Source organism: Oreochromis niloticus, linkage group LG22, assembly GCF_001858045.2.
Source record: "Oreochromis niloticus isolate F11D_XX linkage group LG22, O_niloticus_UMD_NMBU, whole genome shotgun sequence".
In the NCBI taxonomy this organism is placed as follows: Eukaryota; Metazoa; Chordata; class Actinopteri; order Cichliformes; family Cichlidae; genus Oreochromis; species Oreochromis niloticus.
In genome coordinates, this window is record NC_031985.2 from 22,968,930 (window position 1) to 22,988,611 (window position 19,682).

The following is a 19,682-nucleotide window of genomic DNA, read 5'->3' on the forward strand; positions in this document are numbered from 1 at the left end:
TGTTGTCCTAAAGGGCCCGAAGCAATGTGATAAACAATAACACAACACATACCTTGTTTTGCCTTGCCGTCATACATCTGCTCAAAAGCACTGCATCAAAAGATGGCAGATCAAAAAACACAGTCCCCTTATTTATCTCATCCTGGGCCCACTTATGGGTGGAGACCTGCACAACACTGCTGAGTTGCATCTGGGCTATGTGATACTCTCCAAACACAGCCCAGCCTGCGTCCCCTGACCTTTCCTTTGATCTGCGGTTCCAGACAGTCAAACGCTATTATAAATAAAGATCACAAACAGGTCATGGCTTTCATCCCTCTAAAGTTCAGGGTACAAAGGAGGAGCTTTTGTGGTTGACAGCAGTGGCTCTTGTTTGGTGGATCTTTTCCACATTCTCTCACCACAAGGTAACAAAACTGTTGCCTGTTGGTGGCATAGTACTGACACAACTGAATGTCCACTCGTGGTTTACAGCCCCGGGATGATTACAAAATATTGCAAAATATACTACATGTGTCTTTATCGAATGTTGAACCAGGCCTTGGTCTTTTGGACTCACGGGCCTGGCTGGATTCCGATCCCAGCAGGTGGTCATTTGCAGTTAAATACATTGTTACCAGACCCTGATTAGATGGTTAAAATGAAAACAGCAGGGGTCTAGGACCTCAGATGGGATGTGAATAACTCACTTCACATAATTAGTGTGGTCAATAAGAAATGCTGTCTGAAATGACACTACAGATACTTGCATTATCACATAACATTAGCAGGTGTGGGCTATTTAGCTAATAAAAGCACCTAATTTTCTCTTCCCTCTTCAGATCATAAAGGACCAGAAGCTGTTGATTATCGTTGGCGGGATGCTGCTAATCGACTTATGCATCCTCATCTGCTGGCAGATTGTGGACCCACTTAGGAGGACTGTGGAGGAATACAGCCTGGAGGTCAGTCATCTTGTCTAAACTGGTGGTCACTTACAGTGCTTTTGGTTATGAAGCTTACCTTAGCTGGTGGGGAGTCTTGGTGACACAAAGTCTTGCTAAAAATGCCTGGGTGTTTTGAGTTTAACAAAACAAAATGTCTGCTATAGGCTCCTGCATGAGCATCTTTGTTGTGCCTGTTATTTTTGGGTCAGGATGTTAGCCATTGCTGCCTCCTGTGCCCATCCTGTGGCCGGACATTTGCCAGCTTGAATGGGAGACTTTGGCAAGCTCCATTGGAAAAGAGGCACTTGGCATCGTTTCATCTTCGCTGGAGAGTTGGCATGGCGGAGAGCAGAAATTAAAACTGCTACAGTATACTGTGACTGTAAAGAGACTCAGATTTTCTGAGATTGGTGCAGGATTAGTCTAGCTTTGCGCGCAATTGGCTCAATTGAACATACTGTAGCTCTGGCATTAGAGGTTGATGATGTGTGAAGTGTGTTTTCAGTTAGGCATAGCATATTAGCACATAACTATCAGTGGTATTAAGGGAATCCACACATTAGCAAGGCAAGTGAATATTTCTATACTCAGAGGTATTAGTCGCTTTGGTTGAATTGGGTGATTTATTTTTTATTTCATATTTCTGTGTTGAGCATACTGCCTGAAGTCAGTAGGAGTGCCCATTTTTTTTATCATTGGTGCAGTGAAGAGCCACTGGCGAAAGGATCTGGCTATAATAGTGATTTATTAATGAAGTATACAGCAGCTGTGGTTTAGGAAAGCTAATTGTTTGAGTACATCTGCTCACTTTGCTCCACATGAAACTTTAGCCAGGGACTCTTCAAGCTGTACATGTTGTTGTTGTTTTTGAGAATGCCGATAGTCTCGAAATAGATGATAAAACAATAACATATAGATGATTACAAAAGTCACTGGTTTAACTGAGTCTGTTAACCTAATCAAATATATCAGACACATACACAGAATGTTGGGCACAAACACTTTGCACTAACAATTTGCACGAGGTTCTCCAGGCTGCAGCTGAAGGAAAAAGGCTTTCAAACAACATACCCTGTTAATTCAAAGGAACAACTGAAGTTGGATTACTAATTTTATCCTAATATTATTGCTTGATTAACTTGCACAGTCTTCCTAAAACATACCACCAACCATCTTCCTAGATAGATTGTGAAGCTTTGTTATTATTATTGAGTTTATCACCACCATCACATACAGTAGGTGACAGCTATTGTTAGCTTAAGTGAAGCCAGATGGCAGAAAGATATCTTAGATATTCTGAACCTGCGTAGTACTACAGGTCCCAGGTATGTTGAATTGAAAACACTATTTTAAAAAAATCTGCTTTGCATTAATGCTACAGTGTATTATTCTCTTTATGTGTTGGCTAAAAACTCAGTGGAACAGCGTGATTACATTTACTTTACTGTTGCTTCTTTCAAATGACAAACAGGAGATCACGGATAGTACTAAGATGACATTTCACCTAATGAGCAATGAGTTCCACAGAATTCTATATGCAGGCCACAAGATGGCTAACTGCATCCTAGGAATCCTCAGAAACTGACAGCATTAGCTGCATAGTCATTGACCCTGCTGCTAAACAGAGGTTGCCAGAAGGCTGCGGTGAAAATCCGGGTCTGTTTTTGGAGACTTCTTTTGATCATCCTGAATAGATTTTCTTCTTGTTTGCTAGCTTGTTGCCAAGGTCCTGTGGGGGTGGAAAGGTACCTTGCACCCAATTTTGACTTTCTTCAATTAGATGAAAATCTTGTGAAGTGATAAATAGTGCTTATCAAAGAGTAGCAGGTCAGAGAGCCTCTCTCTCTCTGAGTCCTCGATAAAAAGATTCCAGTCTGCGAACCCTGATGAAAAAATGTAAATTATATTTGTAGAATTATTTGCATTTTCTGACTACTTCTGATCTACAATGAAAGGTATTTATACAACTCTAGAGAAAGCTGTATTTCTTTTGGGTTATATAGCCACTTATATATTTAAGCCTGCTGAAAGAGGGAAACAAAGCCTTGCTTAGTATTTGTGAATGTTATCAGCATGGGCAGCTGACTCCTTATGGAGTAGTCTCAGACTTTATGTCCCGGCCAGGGGAGGGTTGTGAATATATATAAACCACTGAGTGCTGGAGTCTGCATTTCCCCTGAGGTTATGAATCTGCATGCCTGGGCTGAGGCATAGGGTCCACAAACCTGCCTTGCCTGCCAGATTTCAAACACCGGCACCAGTGGACCCTTGGGGCTCAGCTGAGGGAAGAGACAGCCTGGAGCTCATCTGCACCCTGGGCCTCCAGGTTTGTGGTCCTACCACGTGGGACCACAAACCAGAAGGCAACCCAAATAAACTGAAAGTAGACAAGAAGCAAAGAGAGGCTAGGAGATAAGGATAACTCATCAATAGCATCATCAATTTTAAAGCAAAACTAACGAGAATATTGCTTTATAAACAGAGGCAGAAGGGTTTTAAGCCATGCACATAATGGCATAAGCACTGCAATAAATAACTCAGCGTTTCCACTGGGTTCAGTGAGGTGTTGGAACAGTTGGTATTGTGATCTACAAGTATCCAATGAAAATGAAAGACGAGTAAAAAGAAGATAATAATAAATAATGCAGAGTGATCCCATCATATTTCATTTTCTCCCCAGTACTATTACATTATCTCCTGCAGTTGTAGTCCGGCGTGCGTGTGTGTGTGTGTGTGTGTGTGTGTGTGTGTGTGTGTGTGTGTGTGTGTGTGTGTGTGTGTGTTTGTTTGTGTGTGTTGTTTCTGATCTGAAACTTCAGGTAGATTAAGTCTGACTGTTTGAGGGGATGGGGAATAGGACCGTGGTAAACGGTCTCCATGGAGCTCAGGAGCCAGTGACTGACTCACTAACAGTAAATGGCTCAAAGAGAAGGACCATTAGTTACCCAGTTTCCTGTGAACTACCGCATCATGCTTGGCCAACACTCTTTTTCGTTTTCTTTTTTTTCATTCCCTCTCTCTTTCTCGCTCTGTCTTTGTCAGAAACTCCCCTACACCCCCTCACATTTCACCTCTGTGGAGAATTGGAGTTGACCTTGGGTTCGCTAAGCTGTACCCACCTGCTGTATCCAAGGATACACTGTATGTCAGTGCAGTGTTATTGAACTGTCACAGTGCTACCTAGTTTGCCAGTTTTGCTGTTTGTACCACTTCACCGGAGGCTGTCTTTGCTGTCTAAACAACAAGTGTATTCAGTTTTTCTTTTTCTTTTTTTAATTTAATAGACACAGTCAAAGTGAGTGTGTGGCCAAAGTCAGTGGCTATCGCAGATTTTGGATAAAATGGTTGGGCTTGCGATGTACATGGGCAACTTGGAAAAATTCTGTTCCGCAGGGCTAATCCCATTGCTGAATCTAGCAAGCTAAGCTTAATGAGCTACCATTCACAAAACTGGGCCATTCCCCTTTGCATCCTTTATTAGCATTAACAAGAAGATGAAACTAAAGAGGCTGACAATAGATCCTTGTGGAACGCTTCATAAAACATCACTGATTTAATACCCTCCCAAATAAAAGTAAAGAAGAGCCAAAGATCGTGCGGGGAGTTAAGTCTTTAAGTCTTTCAAATGGGAGGAGAGTAACCTCACACCCCCCAGTCATATTTTATGGCTCCACTTCAAGCCTGTAGTTTTAATTGCACTACATGGATAATGGTGCTTTCCCAAAAAAATGACTTTTGACCTTGATACTATAAGCAATCTACCTCTGCTTTCACTATATACTATACTATGAAATAAAGACTCACATGCTGAATAAAGAAAAGCACAAAACAAAACAAAACAAAGTGGAATGTAGATGGACTAAGATGATAATTACAGCCCTCCCTCTTCACTGAGTGAACTTAAAATCATGACAGCTCAGAGAATATTATCCACATCCTTCTTTTCTCAGAGAGCTTAATGTACTGAAAGCAGGAATCCTTCTGACCGCTCCCCCAAATATCCTGGGAATGCTGATGGAATTGTTGGGCTGCAGTGAGCAATTAAACTCCCTTCTGTGGCTCGTTAATAATTGTCCATTCCTTAATGGCATGGATGTTTCAGCAGCTGCTGGCTGCTAGAAATTAAGCCCTGCAGTACTGACACATGCTGTAGTGTCAGTGTACACACGTGTGGAATGTGGCAAGTCATGCACGGATGTGTTTTTGTATGTGTGTCTGTGTGTTTACGGATGCATTAATATCCACTCTTGTGGATCCAGGGTATTGTTCCCCCCCCGCATAATGAAGGACAAACTGTCAAGAAAGGATGATTAGCATTCTGGTGAATCCTGCCGCAGACCCCCTCTACTCTCCTCTCCTCTCCTCTCTTTCTTCCCCTCCCTCCTCTGTCGTGTATTTTTTTATTTATTTTTTTTGCAGCCTGGAAGCTGCTGCAAGCATCAGCGGGCAGGAGAGCTGCAAAAGAATATTGCAGTGTGGCATCGCCATGGCAACGGCCATGGTTCCTGACATCCATAACGCAGAGAGCGGCACTGTTGATTCATGAGACAAAAATAACGGGTTGAGGCACCCGTCTCAGCATGACAACGCATGCTGGGAAAACTTTAAGCATCCACACAGAAATACATGCCCAAGGCTGATAGATCGTCAATGGCTGATCGAAGCAGAACAGATTTATCAACACATACATATTCATGCATGCGGATTTTCTTCCAGAAGATCTCTCAGAGTTTACCTCTGCTTCTCTGCCTCTGCTGCCCCCACCTGTATGCAGCAAGACGAGGAGAGAAAGAGAGAAAGGGGGGGTGGAGGGACTTTTATCCCGGTGCTTTGTCAATGCACTCACCTGGTCCCAGTATCATATCATCGGACGAGCAAGCCAAAGTATGACTCACCACTAGCATTTAATGTGGAAATATTCATCTTTATCCAGCGATGACATGATGCTGATTAGCTTAAATGGGAGCCCTCATTATCAGCAATGGAAATCGAGACAGGGCCTTCACTGCCAGGTTCAGACAAAAGTGGCGAGGGTTAAGATGCACAACTAATCCGACCAGAGGCTAAAGGACGCTGCTAAGGTCTTCATTATTTGCCCGTAACATAAATGCATTTGAGCGCTGTTTTAAAAAAAATTGTGGTATGAAGATACATCTTAAGTAAGGCAATTACTCAGATTACACAGCCATTTCTCTTGGCGGGAGGCTGTAAAATGCCATCTGTTCTTGTAATACTTAAAAATGCTATTTTTAAAAGATGGAGAAAAAAACCACTTTTGTTAACATCATTTCTTAAAAAAGACAGGAAAAGTAACCGCAGACAACAGTCACGCTGTGGGCAACAAATAAGAAGGCTGGTTTTTGCATCTGTTGTAATTTCTATTAATAATGACATCAGACCAGTCTGACAGCAGGCACCTGCTATCAATGTGACTCCACTCTTTAGAGTCACTCTGCAAAGCAGTCCTGGCAGTTTTTGCTGTGCTGTTTGCATCGCTACTGCCTGCCACTTGTCCTGCTGAATCATTTCACTCTTCATTCTTGACATTTGTCCCCATTATTTCGCTCCGTTGCATTTGACTGCATATGCTGTATTAATGTGGCATGTTGCATCCATCACCCCCATGTGATAGTAATTGCATTAAATTATTCATTCATATGAATATCAAGTAGAGAGGTTAATACTTAATGCGTTTATATCCAGATTCTGTATTTTTAAGCCGAGAGATGAAACAACCCTTTCTTTGACCTGGCTGTTTTGTCCACCCACCTTCTTTCTTTTTTTTTCACTTGACTGAGAGTCCCCCTCACAGACACAGACTTAACGAACACACTCGCACACACTCTCCTGCACCCACAGGTATAAGGTTTTCTCACATTCAGTCCCCTCTTTTTTATTTCATGTTGTTTTTTCATCACCATGCGCTTATATTGTTTACTTTTTGAATTGCCTTCTACCTATGTTAGACATTTAGCCATCAGAATCTTGTCACCAGCCCCTGTTCTGTTTGCCAAACCTCCTTATTTATTCCACGACTCCCACTCCATCCTCTACCCCTCTTCTGCTTTTCTTTATTTGTCCAGCTCCTACCCTTTGGGAGTGTGCTAAAAAAGCAGGGGATGAAAAAAAAGTGCTTTCTGACAGCAGTGCCAGTGGATGAAACTCAGGCTGGACTGAACCACTCTTTTTTTTCCCCCATCCTCAATTTTTTTACCTCTCTTCATCACCCCCTTTTCTCTGTCTCATTTCATTCTGGTGTTTCTTTTCCTCACTAGTTTTTTTTCTACTCTCAGTTCACCATCTTCTGTGTAGTTTCTCAATTCCACCTCTTCAAAGGGAGGGATCAACATCTGGCCCCAATTCCAGTCAGGATTTGGTGTTGATGGGCCGAGTTGGGGAAAGTAGCGAGTGTGGCCAGAGGGAGGGAGACACGTGCCGGCAAATTTCCTTGAGTCAGAGAATGCGTGTCCTACTCCAGTGGGAATCTGTGTGTCAAGGTCACCAAGGCTATTTGAGTTTTTATTGTTATTGGCCACCCTTTTATTTTGCACCTTACATGGGTGTTACATTTATATGTATGAATGTATTCTCTCTAAACTCTGATTCTGCTGTCAGAGCGGCCTGTGGGTTATGTGACCTCATTAATAAAATCAGCTTTTAGTTGTGTCAGAATTCCAGATCCATCACGCTGTTGTGGTCAGACGATTGTTTTAGAAACCTCTTCCTCGTGGGTGCTCATTCATCTAAGAAAAGCTGCCAAGACTAAACAGAAATGTTTTAGATTTATGTAGGCAAAGGTCATGTTTCTGTTTCGCTAGTGGTGTGAGCCTTCTACTCTGACAGTTAAGTCAGAGGTGTTAAACTAGCAGCTGGTTCAAAGGGTCAAATTCAGCCCACTGGATAGTTTTGCAAAGGAATTTGTAACACAAGGAAAGATTATAGTATTTTTAGATTTAGACAAGTTTTTTTTTGTAACTATACATGTAAAATACTCATGTACATGTGAATACTTTATGACTTTCTGTTAGGCTCTGTAAATTGTAGAATATATATCATGACAGACTGTGAATTTGGGGGGGAAAATAGGCTTTAGGTTTATGGTTTTAGATTTTTTTCATGTCTTGTCAGCTTGTATCCAGTGTTTTTACTTGTCTGGCCCACTTGAGGTCAAATTTAACTTTTTTGGGGCCATGAACTAAAATGTGTTTGATCCTCTTGGTCTAACATGCTTCTGCAGTCCTATGAAAAACTAAGTACAACTCCCAGTGATTCGGTAGCGTTTAAAGCCACCTTTAGCAACAATAACTTGAAGTATCCATCCATCCATCCATCCATTCGCTTCCGCTGATCCTTTCCAGGGTCGCGGGGGGCGCTGGAGCCTATCCCAGCTGTCATAGGGCGAGAGGCGGGGTACACCCTGGACAGGTCGCCAGTCTGTCGCAGGGCCAACACACAGGGACAGACAACCATTCACGCTCACATTCACTCACACATTCACACCAATTAACCTATCCCCTCAAACTGCATGTCTTTGGACGGTGGGAGGAAGCCGGAGTACCCGGAGGGAACCCACGCAAACACGGGGAGAACATGCAAACTCCGCACAGAAAGACCCCGGCCTGATGGTGGAATTGAACTCAGGACCTTCTTGCTGTGCGGCAACAGTGCTAACCACCGTGCCACCGTGCTGCTTGACGTAATTACTTGAAGTAATCGTTTTCTATATAACTTTATTAGTCGCTCACATTATTGTGGAGGAATTTTGGCCCACTCTTCTTTCAACATTCAGGGCTCGCAAAATCGCTAGCCTGACGTCCCGGGGCCATCGTAGCAACCTGCATAAATTCTTTGTGGTGTAGATTTGCTGCTGTACTTCTTTGTCATGTTAGATGACTCAGTTTTGGCCAAGTTTTGGCTGATTGACAGATAGCCTTACGTTCTGACTGTAGAGTAGGTTGATATGCAGAGGAGTTCATGGTTGACTCGGTTACTGCAAGGTGCTCTGTTCCTGTGGCTGCAAAACAAGCGAAAATCATCACCCCTCCGCCACCGTGCTGACAGTTTTATGACATTTTTGTGCTGATATGCTGTGTTTGGTTTTTGACAAAGGTGGTGCTGTGCAGTATGACCAATCGTCTCCAATTTGGACTACTGTCCAAAGTAGTTTTTTTTTTTCTCAGATGCAACTCTGCAAGCTTACTCCATGCTGCCATGTTCTTTTTAGAGAGATGAGACTTTCTCCTGGCAAATAATTATGCTGTCATAAACGTTTAAACTTTAACATGCTAACTCAGGTCTCTAGAGTCTGAGATGTAGCTCTTTGATGTGAATTCTGATCTGAATTTTCCACACCAGCAAATTCTCAAAACTTCTGCGTTTATAGATGTGCTAATACTAGCTTATTATCAGTTTATCAAGTGCATTTTATTACTGGCACCTAGTTGCTACTTACCGTCTGGATTCCTTTGGTAGCAGTAAGGAACTTAGTTTTTCACATGCATGGAGTCCTGCAAAAACTTCCTTTTTCACATGACTGTATCTTCCATTGCGCACCGGATGTTTTCTACTATTTTCCAAAATAGTAGAAAACAACCAGTTTGAGTGTATACTTCATAAATGGTCAGCATATAATATTAACTGAGAACTAATTACTAGTTACATCGTAAAACTGCCAAACTGCCAAACTTCGTAGAATTGCCAGCCATGGTCATTTTGACCAGTCCTGCAACAACAGTAATGGCAAATACATTATTTCTTGATGTGTAAGTAACAACAAAGACATCTTAAAAATATATACATATTTATTACAAAACAAGACCATTATGACCATTATGAATTTTGGATTACATGAGGGATTAGTTGTGGTAAAATAAAGACCATATAAAAGCAGAGGGCTTGAACAGCTGATTGGCTAAATTTTAAAACTGACCTGAGATTAGTAGTAATTACTCATCTTTTATCTAAATACAGTGCCCTATATTTTTATTTATCAGTCCCATCTAGCTAGCTCTGGCCCATGTTATAGCAATTTTCATGTACAAGTGTATGAAAACAATCATGTTGCTAGGCAACCCAGCATGCTGCTATAGTGGTTTTACATTCATTTTTGTGCGGACAAAATGACCCCTCGATGGTTCTTCTGTCAAGAATGTAGAAAGCTAATATGACATTCAGTGTTGGACCAGAAGCAAGTTCAAATACTCCGAAAACAGATCCAGAAACTACCCTAACTCAGTGATGGCATTAACATTACATTGACAAATAAATATGATCACCTTTAGTGTGCTTTCATTAGCACTCAACAGTCATATGAATTATAATAACAATTCAGAAACTTAACACTGTATTTATACACCACCGTGCACGCACTCACAACTAACTGTGTTGTTCTTCCCCTTCCTCCCACACACACGTTCTCCATTTCAGTCAACTGTTGATTATGTGAATGCCATCTGAAGGACACTACGCTCTCCTTTCACTATCTAGCATTGCTAGAGCCCAAATCAACTCCTGTTTTGTATTTATTGCACTCCTGTTGGCTTGTTGGATTTTTAAAAAAAGTAAATTATACAGGGATTTACCAATGAGTGATCACAGGACACGCAATGAGAGTCACAAAGTCTTCACTCATAATGAAGGAGAACATCATCTGCCGCATTATCCATGCAGCAGCAGCATTGCTAAGGTGGGTTTTGAAGCTCCTTTGTTAGCATTAAAGCTCTGGCTGAGATCAATGCTTTTTCAAAGTAAACCGGGTCATTAAGGGATAACCGCCACCCACCTAGGCCTCTTCTCATCGACCCTCTCCAGAGGGAAGCAGGATATGAGGGAGAGAATAAAAGGGAAGGGTACACAGAGCTCACACATTCTTGGTGCTTTGCATGGCTGCATGAGCATCTGAGAGTTTGCCTAATAGATGGGCAAGCTCTGTGTTGTTGCATGTATAATAAGGTGTAGTTACTGTGTGTGCTGTGTTATATTTAACTTGTGTTAATTAGTGTTTTGAATGAATGACAAGGTGCTCTGCTGTAAGTAGCTGCATAGTTGACTGTTGAAAAAGACCCAGTTGCAAGTGGCTCTTTGACGATCACATGTCTCTGTACCCATTTCTACACATACTGTGCAGCTACTCTGCTGTACGTGCTGTAGGTCCCGGCACAACATGGTGCCTTTGTCATTGGCCTGTTATTTTGTGGTACTCTAAGTAACTGTGTGACAGGTCTTACCTGAGGGACGCCCTATTTCTATTTATAGTTATGCCTGTATTTGAATGTCCCAGCCAGCAGCAAGTTTAATCTTATCTCCACCTGGACAGGACACATGCCCCAACCTATATAAAGAGTGCTGCATTATGTGCTGATGAAAACTCAAGCTGAATTTGTTTTTAGGGACAAATGTTTTGTGAAGCGAACAAATTGCAAGAGAACCAAAAATGAAAAGGGGAAAATAATTCAAGGACCCTAAAATTGACCTAAAACAGCAAACATATTTAGAGTAATGAGTGTGCATGGGAGGGGTGGCATCCTTTCTAGAGGGTGGACATCGATTTTGCAACTGTGGTCTAAATGTTAACTGTTAATTAATTGATTTATGGACCAGAAAGCTAATGGAGCAACCCAATTAGAAATTAAAGACCACTGATAGATTGAGATTAAGTTATTTTCTTTGTAACCATCAAACTGTGCCAGCTGATGAAAGTATATTGTGCTGCACTTGAAATCATGTTTGTGAGAAGATTATGAGTGCACGCTGTACCTTCTGAATGTCTGAATATTCAAAAATAAACAAATCAATGGAGTTCCGCCTCCATGTTTCTATATTTAAAGCTGATTTAGCTCCACGTGTCTTGTTAGATATGTTAGCTCTTCTATGATTTACCGCTGCATAAAGCTGTTTGAAGTTTGAAAGCATTTTCATGTTTGCTGCGTTTTTGATTTATTTCCTCTCTGCCTCAGTCTGTTTTGGGAGGGGAAGAAGAGGGAAACCCGGACATCTAGCCAAGTCAACAGAGGTTTTAGTTTACACAGGATTTCATCATTTTGTGAAGAATATTTGCCCAGTATGTTTTTTTTTTTCATGGTTTGGCAATGCAGTGGTATTTGTCTTGTGAGGGACAACAGTGTACTGTAGGTGTAAGCTGACAGCGTTATCGTTGAATCATGCGGGAGAGCACTCTTAGGACTGCTTCGCAGGTGCAGTATTTGTTGACACTCTAGCTGGTAAATTGGACATGTGGTTGTGCATGACTGAGCCTGTTCAAGTGAATCTGCCGAATATGGAATTGGTTGGCAGCATTTGCTTCCTTTTGCTTTCTGCTCCATCTGTATGTGCTGTGTGATTTCTCTCTCTCTCTCCGTCTGTCCCTCCCTTTCTTCACTCACCTCCTCATGTAGCTGTCTCTCATTCTCGCAAAATAAGCACAAACAGTGAATTACCCCCGACCTCCACCGTCACCTGCACCTCTTTTACTCTCCTCTCACTCTTTGCCCGAACCTTTTTTTTTTCTCGACTCCTCTCTTCCTGCTCCCCGGACTGCAGTTGCTAGGCAACAGCTGATTGAGCATGAGGGGTATGCAATTGACCAATTAGAAGTCTTTTAAATGAAAAGTGGTGTCAAGAGTTTCCACACTTACAGCTACGGCTCTAAGCGCTGTAGTGTGGACACTGGTTGTTGATATACTGTCTGCATATTTGAATTTGCATGAATCTCATACGTCTCCATACAAAATAATATGTGTATGTACTTCTGTGCATGTGTGTGTGCCTGTAAATATCACCGTCGAAGTGATTACGTCTGTTTTTGAAGCTTTAGTCTGTAATAGTATGTAATCTCACTTATGCAAACACTCAGCTGTAATATGCAGCTTCCCCTCCCTTGTGTTTCTATCAATATTGTGAAGTCCGTCTCTTGCGCTCTTCTGGGTTTCTTTCTTTCCCTTGACTCTTATCCCTTCTCACATTTCTTCTATCCATACAATTGGTCTTACCCTCATCTTTCCATCTTCCTGCCTCTCTCTGTCTTTCGTTGATACCAGAGACACCTCCTATCAATGACCAGACGCATTCATCAATGCTCCTCGTCTGCTCATACACAGCCCTGAGGATTCCATTAAGGCTCGGTGGCTAACACACACACACACACACACACATGCACGCACGCACATTCACAGATTAGGGAAAGGCAGCTCTATCTCATCTGGCCAGGGGCACAGATATGATTAGTTATTAACTCCAAATAGAGATGCAGCATTTGATGATGCCAGTGACTTTTTGTGATGGCGATGATGACGATGATGATGATTATGATGATGATGATGATAATGATAATCAGGATAGCACAGAGAATGATGATTGTGGTCCCAGAAGCAGTCAGGTGATGATGAGGGACACCTAGAGAGAAATTAAACAGGAACAGGGAATAACATATCGACAATTTGCTGATATGCCAGGGATCAAATAAGAGTGCATGGGGCTATCCTTTTACTTGATTAGATTGGAATATTTGAGTCGTTATTGTTTAGTTGTTTTATGAGGAATAAGCTGCCTGGAATTTGTCATAGCTAGACAAGTGGACTGACTGACTGAGGTACTTCAGTAATATTCAAGCTTTAATAAATATGAGAAGACAATGGCAGAAAAGAAAGAAAGAATCAAACAAACTGTGTGTTTTTGTCTCTTAGTTTAATGACAAATTTGTTGTTTGTGGTCTGATGAGTTTTAAGAACATTTTGTTTTGATCAGCACCACTACAGTTCAAAGTTGATTGTTATTTCCATTAGCAGTAATTGTGCATCATCTGGACGGCCGTGGTCTGAGACCTCCCAGTCATTTCATTTGTAGGTGTGGAGGTGGGGAGTTGGAGAGAGCAGTAAGAAAACAGCAATAGTGGGTTGGAGGTGGGTTGCAAAGCAGCTTGCAGAGAAAAACAAACACTAAGTGTAAGCACACTAAAGCATTTTGAATAGTTTGCTCTATGTGAGACTTGTCAGCTTGTAAAATGGTATCAGCTGAGTCATCAGCTGATATGGTCTGATGTTGTGATCAGCTATTCTGCCAGGATTACCACTGAGCTCAAGTTTGCTCTGAACTGAACAGTATGCTTGATGCAGAAATGCTAGTTACTTTCCTGCCAATAACCCTGCACTGCTAAACTGATACTACTTGTAAGAAATGTTTTCCTTCAAAAAAGAAAATGATGTTATAAAGCTTAGAAAAGTAGAATGTTTTTTCACATCCTTTTCAATCTCCAGTGACCTAATACTATGGTCTTTATAGCTGCTAATCTCTACTCTTTGTCTAGACAGCGTGAGACAGGATAGAAAGACCGACCAATAGTAGTCACTGTGACCTTTGCTGGCTTGCAACCCAGCCCTTGGCTAAGCTGAAAATACTGCTGCCAGGGATTGAGTCAGGTAGAGGATTGCTTTCTTTCTTTGATACATCCCAGGTCCTCAATCAATGTGGTACTTTTGCTGACTTTGGTGCGCGCTGATGTGAATGAATAACTAAATGATAATCTAAATTCTGATAAGTTAAAGGGATGCATGTAAATTCCATATGAGACCAGTGTATTTCTGTATTTAATGCAACTTAGCTAGAATGCGCCATAAGATGCAAGATTAAATTATAAAGTAACAGGTGTGTTTGAGATGTGAACTACGTTATGGTGAGATCTACTGGAGATTTATTCTTTCGCTAATTACTTTTCATGCGAGGCCACAAGCTGTTACACACTGCAGCGACGCCGCGCTGCCTTGACCGAGCTGGGTTCACCTCAAGGACAACGAGCCACCACTGAGAGACTTAGTGACACAGTAAGGGGGAGGGGGCAATTACAGAAAGGTTAATCACTGACCCAGCCAACCCTCCAAATTAATGTACTAACACCTAAGCACACATATACCAGTATGCAGAGAAGTCAGATATAGAAGACGACCAAGGTCTGCCAGTGATGGGGAGCTGAGAGCACTTCTGTGCTGCTCGAACAGAGTACCAGCGCAGCCTCAGCATTATAGCCCAGGCATACAAATACATCCCACTAAGTGGAAAGGTTCTTTTACACAAGACCTTGAGCCTTTGGCACGCTGCAGACACTAGCAGTATAGAGACCTGAAGATAGTAGGAATGGGAAGGAGGGACAGGGGACTTCAGGGAGAGTGAAAGGAGACAAGGGCAGAGCTGGAGAGAGAGAGAAGGCTGAAGAGCTACAGGGGGCACGGGAGCTAAAATGTGAGAGGTCTGCCAGCATACCAGCTAGAATTATGAGATGGAGACATTAGAGGAGAAGAAGTTGAAAATATGTGATGAGAGACAAAGTGAGAGAGACAGGGAAGGGGGGAATAAAGGGTGTCATGGCTACTTATCATCACACTGCCGAGGGTGACATTGATTAGCGCTTGCCATCGGCAGGGATCCTGCAAGCCAGTCGACGAGAAGGTCAGATAATTAAACCCAGCGCAGCTGCAGGAACCTGGCACTACGCCCGTCCTGCTCCCGCCTATAAATCATCAGCGGTAGCTGTGACAAACCATTGTTGTCCACGTGTTTGCGTTTAATATTTTTATATAAAGTGGAGAGGTTTTAGATATGGATATGTAAATATATATACACGCCTGAGTCATGTAACCCAGTCCTCCAGAGAGATTCTTTTTTTAAGTTTCACTCACTCAGGATATATGTAGTAAATAATCCTCCCTCCTCTTATCTGTCTGTGATCTGTAGCAGATGTGTTCTGGCCTATCTGTGTGATGCATGTGGTGTTTGTGCGCATGTGAATTTCACCTCTATTTAAACTCCCTTTCCAACCTGTGATTTTATTCACTGTCACTTCCAAAGTCAACTCTTCAAAGAGCCCAGAAGATTTTTTTCCCCCTTTTTTTTGTTGTCATTGTGGAAGTAAGTAGCATGGTTGAGATTGGATTTGACCTGTGTGAATTTTCCACTTACTTTGATCTGCATGCATCTTTTTTACAGACAAGCCTGCACACGCTGCTTTAACCGTTATTAATAATGCTCTTTACATAAAAACGAGGGGTTGGTGTAGGTGATAGGAACAAAACACTGAGGAGGAAATTGGTTCCAATTAAGTGATAATCCGATGTGAAGCATTTTAAATGTATAAAAGCCACACAGGTTTCTGCGTTAACGTACCTGTGTCTTCATTTTAACAAAATTGAGTCCAATTTATCATCTTAGCCTGGCAATGCTTAGGGCGTGTTTTACACCTGACTGCCTCCTGTCTTCTTTAAATACACCATTCCTGCCATAGAACTCTGCTCCCACCATGAACTGAAAGTTATCCTTATGTAATGTAGCAATAAATATGTCCTATTTATTGTGGTCTTCTCACTTGAGTGAATGTGACAGGCTGTCCTTGTGCCTGGTTTCCCTCCCTTTATTTGTCTCTCCTCTGGTGTATGCAGCCACCTCTGCCATTGCAAACCTCTGGAAACACAAAGAGCAGAGAGCGATTATGAATGTCCTGGATCAATAAGCTCACAAGGAGCACTGGGAGGGGGGGATGTAAACCATATGGTGCTACTTGAACTATACCTCATCCACTTAAGTGTTCTACTGCCCTTTATAGTGCTTTTTTGCTCCTTTTGGGGGTTTTTGCTCTTCAGAAAGTCATTTATAGTTTTATTGTTAAATAATACTGGAGAAGCTTTGCAGTTTAAAATGGCCTTATTTATTTTGTACTATGACTTGGTGTAGCCCCTCAGTTCAGCCACTATTTAAACTAAGTTTATCTTCCCCTCCTTTCAGCTTACTTTCTTCTGATTGGCTCCTCCTCCCAAACAGAAGGTCTGAACAACATGTCAGAGGTTTCTTTGGGATGAGATGATGTATTAAGTTGTAACCTCTACCTATACTTTGATTTTTCATACATATGTTGACCTCATTAATTTCAGTCTTTGGCCATATTTATTGATATCCAACATGTAATTGTATGTATATAAGACAACAAATAAGAGTTATATCCTTCACAAACTTAAATATACTACATTAGGAGAAAGTTAGTGCCTCCACTCAGGGTGAAAACATTTAGCATCTTGCTGCAATTAGCATGAGATCTCCCAGTGCTATGCATCACAGATTGGTTATCATAATTTCCAGATTTAGAAACGCAGCGCATCGTCCTAGCTCTGCTTCATTTAACGTTATATGACAATATAGCTTAAGCCCTTATGCTTCTGGCTTTTTTAATATGTGATTTTCACAATGGAATTGAGCAACAGCAGCATGTTGACATGTTAACTATAGCGGTCCAGAAGTAGATACGACTGCTGAAAATTACAGTCATTAATGACGAATTACCTGTCATGTGCGAACTGCTTGTTTATTTCTGTGTTAAATCGTCTGATTTCTTCTCTGTGGCGCATTGCACATTATCAGCTGCAGCGAGGCAGGCGTTCTCTGTGTGAGATTCGAATGGTGAGATGTGTCACTGTGGATTAGTGAGAGCGCGGCGACGCAGAAGGGGTGTTAGGAGTGCATAAAAGAGAGAAAGAGCAAGAAGAGGTGATGGCGAGAGGGAGAGCGAGAAAGTAGTTTGGAAATGATTAGGCAGGAGGAGATCTTTCCATTGCTGCAAGCAGAGTCTACTGATTGTCAGTCAGTTTACGTCGGCGTGTTCGGTGCATTGTACTGTACTTCTCACCTACCACTGTAAATGTATTGCATATGTATGTTTACAGAAGAGGTGTCGTTATGCTACAGGCACGCCACCTCCCTGTTATGCACATCCACACCCACCCAGTCGCGCTGACAACCATCTGTCCGGTAATTAACCTGAATGACATACTGTGCAACATTGACTGCCTTTACTGAAAAACTGCACGTCTGTGTGTGTGTACGTGTTTGCTCCGCCTGCCTATGCCTTTATTTCTCCAGGCTCTGATCCTAATGGGTCTGTGCTCCATGCGTGACATTTTGTGTCCGTGTTCATTGCTGAGATGTAATCTGATGCACAGTGAAAACAAATAAAAAATAAATAAGAAATAACAGCGCTCCGTTAAAGCATTTTATAGTGCGCAGTAGCTGTACATGACAGAGGAGCAAAGATAGAGAGGACGTATGAGTGGAATCTTGTTTCTGAAGGTAAAAAAGCAAACTTAGTCTATACTGCAACCATAGGCGAGGTGTGTGTATGTGTGTGTGTGTGTGTGTTTGTAATATTGAAAGAATTACACAGCAGTTTCAAAACAGTCCTAACAGCAGTGCAGTATTTTTTATATAGTATCTGCAGCAAGGTGTCAGGTTGCAAGCACCTACGGAAAGCTACATTTCTTGTTACTTCACTTATCTGCATCATTTTATCTACACATGACCAATATATCACCTTTTCTTATCCTAATCACTCACTAAGGAGGTAGCACTTTAGTATAAAGTGGAAGTTTTTTAATTTAGATTACAGATTCTTAGTTATTAGACCATTTTAAATATAGGCCAGAACGGTTAAAATCATACTAATAATATGCAGCTCTTTTCTTGTTTCCAGCTTTATATACGCACACATTTCCTATGCATAAATACATATACAGTTTGCATTCCTTCACAAGACATACGGCTATTGATTTGTGTTCAGATTAAATGTGCTCCCATGTCCTCAGAATGAGATTCACGTAGCCGCAAGAGCCTGATTGGATTGGAGGATCGATAAGGTGGCAGAGAAATGGAGAGACGAAAGATGGGAGAGAGCAAGAATGAGGGAGGGAGCGAGATGTATTCGCTGTTCTTCATTACACCTATAAAAGGAAAGAAATGAGAAGTGGCAGCAAGGGAGTAGTAGCATTTTGTTGCGGCACAGTCCCAACTCGACCCTCAAGTATTTTGTGTTGCACCTATCACAGCATCCACTTAAAAAAAAAAGAAGTAGTATAAAAAAAAGCTGTCAAATAAAAGTGTAAACCTTCACTTATTACTAATGCATACATTGAAAAGTACAAATTATGAGTGAGAATAGAATTAAAGTACAGGAATCCTTTTAACAGGGGTCAAAGTGGGGCTGTTGTTTTATCTGCGGCGTGAACTTATGTCCGTGCTGTAAAATGTGTTAGAGACAGGAGAGCTGGAACTAAAGTGGGACAGCGCCAGAGGAGCTGAGGTGAGCTTTACAGGGAGCGACAGGCAACGCATCAGAGGCCTCATCTGTCTGAGATAGCTGGGTATAATTAACAAGGCTTTGGTTTTTAATTAATCTGCCTCAATCAGAGTAGAAATTCTATTCTTACATTTTGGACTAAATTAATTCAAAGACACTCCAGCATCACATGCCCACAGATTGTGTGCTATAGACTTTTTTCTTTTCCCTTTGGACTCTCCTTGCTTTTTTTTGTTCCTAGTGTGAGTGTTGTTCTTTGTTTATGAACTTTACTTCTGCCTCCCTTTATTCCTTACAAGCTTTTATAAAATCCATCTACATTTAGATAAACTGATATGATCTAAATCTGATACTATCCTCCAAGGGAAAAAAAAATCATCATATGCTTCCCACATAATTCTAGTCACATTGTTGCCTGCTAGGGATTGCACTTACCCTGCAGTGCCCTCCAATGGTAGGTCTGTGCTGAGAGAGGACGTGGCAGCACCTGGTGATGGTCCCGATGGCCAAACTCAACCAGCTGAGCCATGAAAACAAGCACCATCTGACCATCTGACGATAATAATAATCTCTGTCATACTGCCAGTTCTATGTGGCCGGCACATTAGAGAGAAGATATTACTCTTCTCTGCTGGGATTTCTGTTATGATCTA

At 41.7% G+C, this 19,682-nt stretch overlaps 1 protein-coding gene across 1 annotated transcript in view; it reads left to right on the plus strand.

Moving 5' to 3' along the window:
* Nucleotides 1-19,682, plus strand: part of gabbr2 (gamma-aminobutyric acid (GABA) B receptor, 2) — a 177,445-nt gene that overhangs the window by 126,521 nt on the left and 31,242 nt on the right. The window contains exon 13 of the mRNA XM_003444038.5: nt 822-944. Within this exon, the coding sequence (XP_003444086.1) occupies nt 822-944 (123 nt within the window). The remainder of the gene's footprint in view (nt 1-821; nt 945-19,682) is intronic.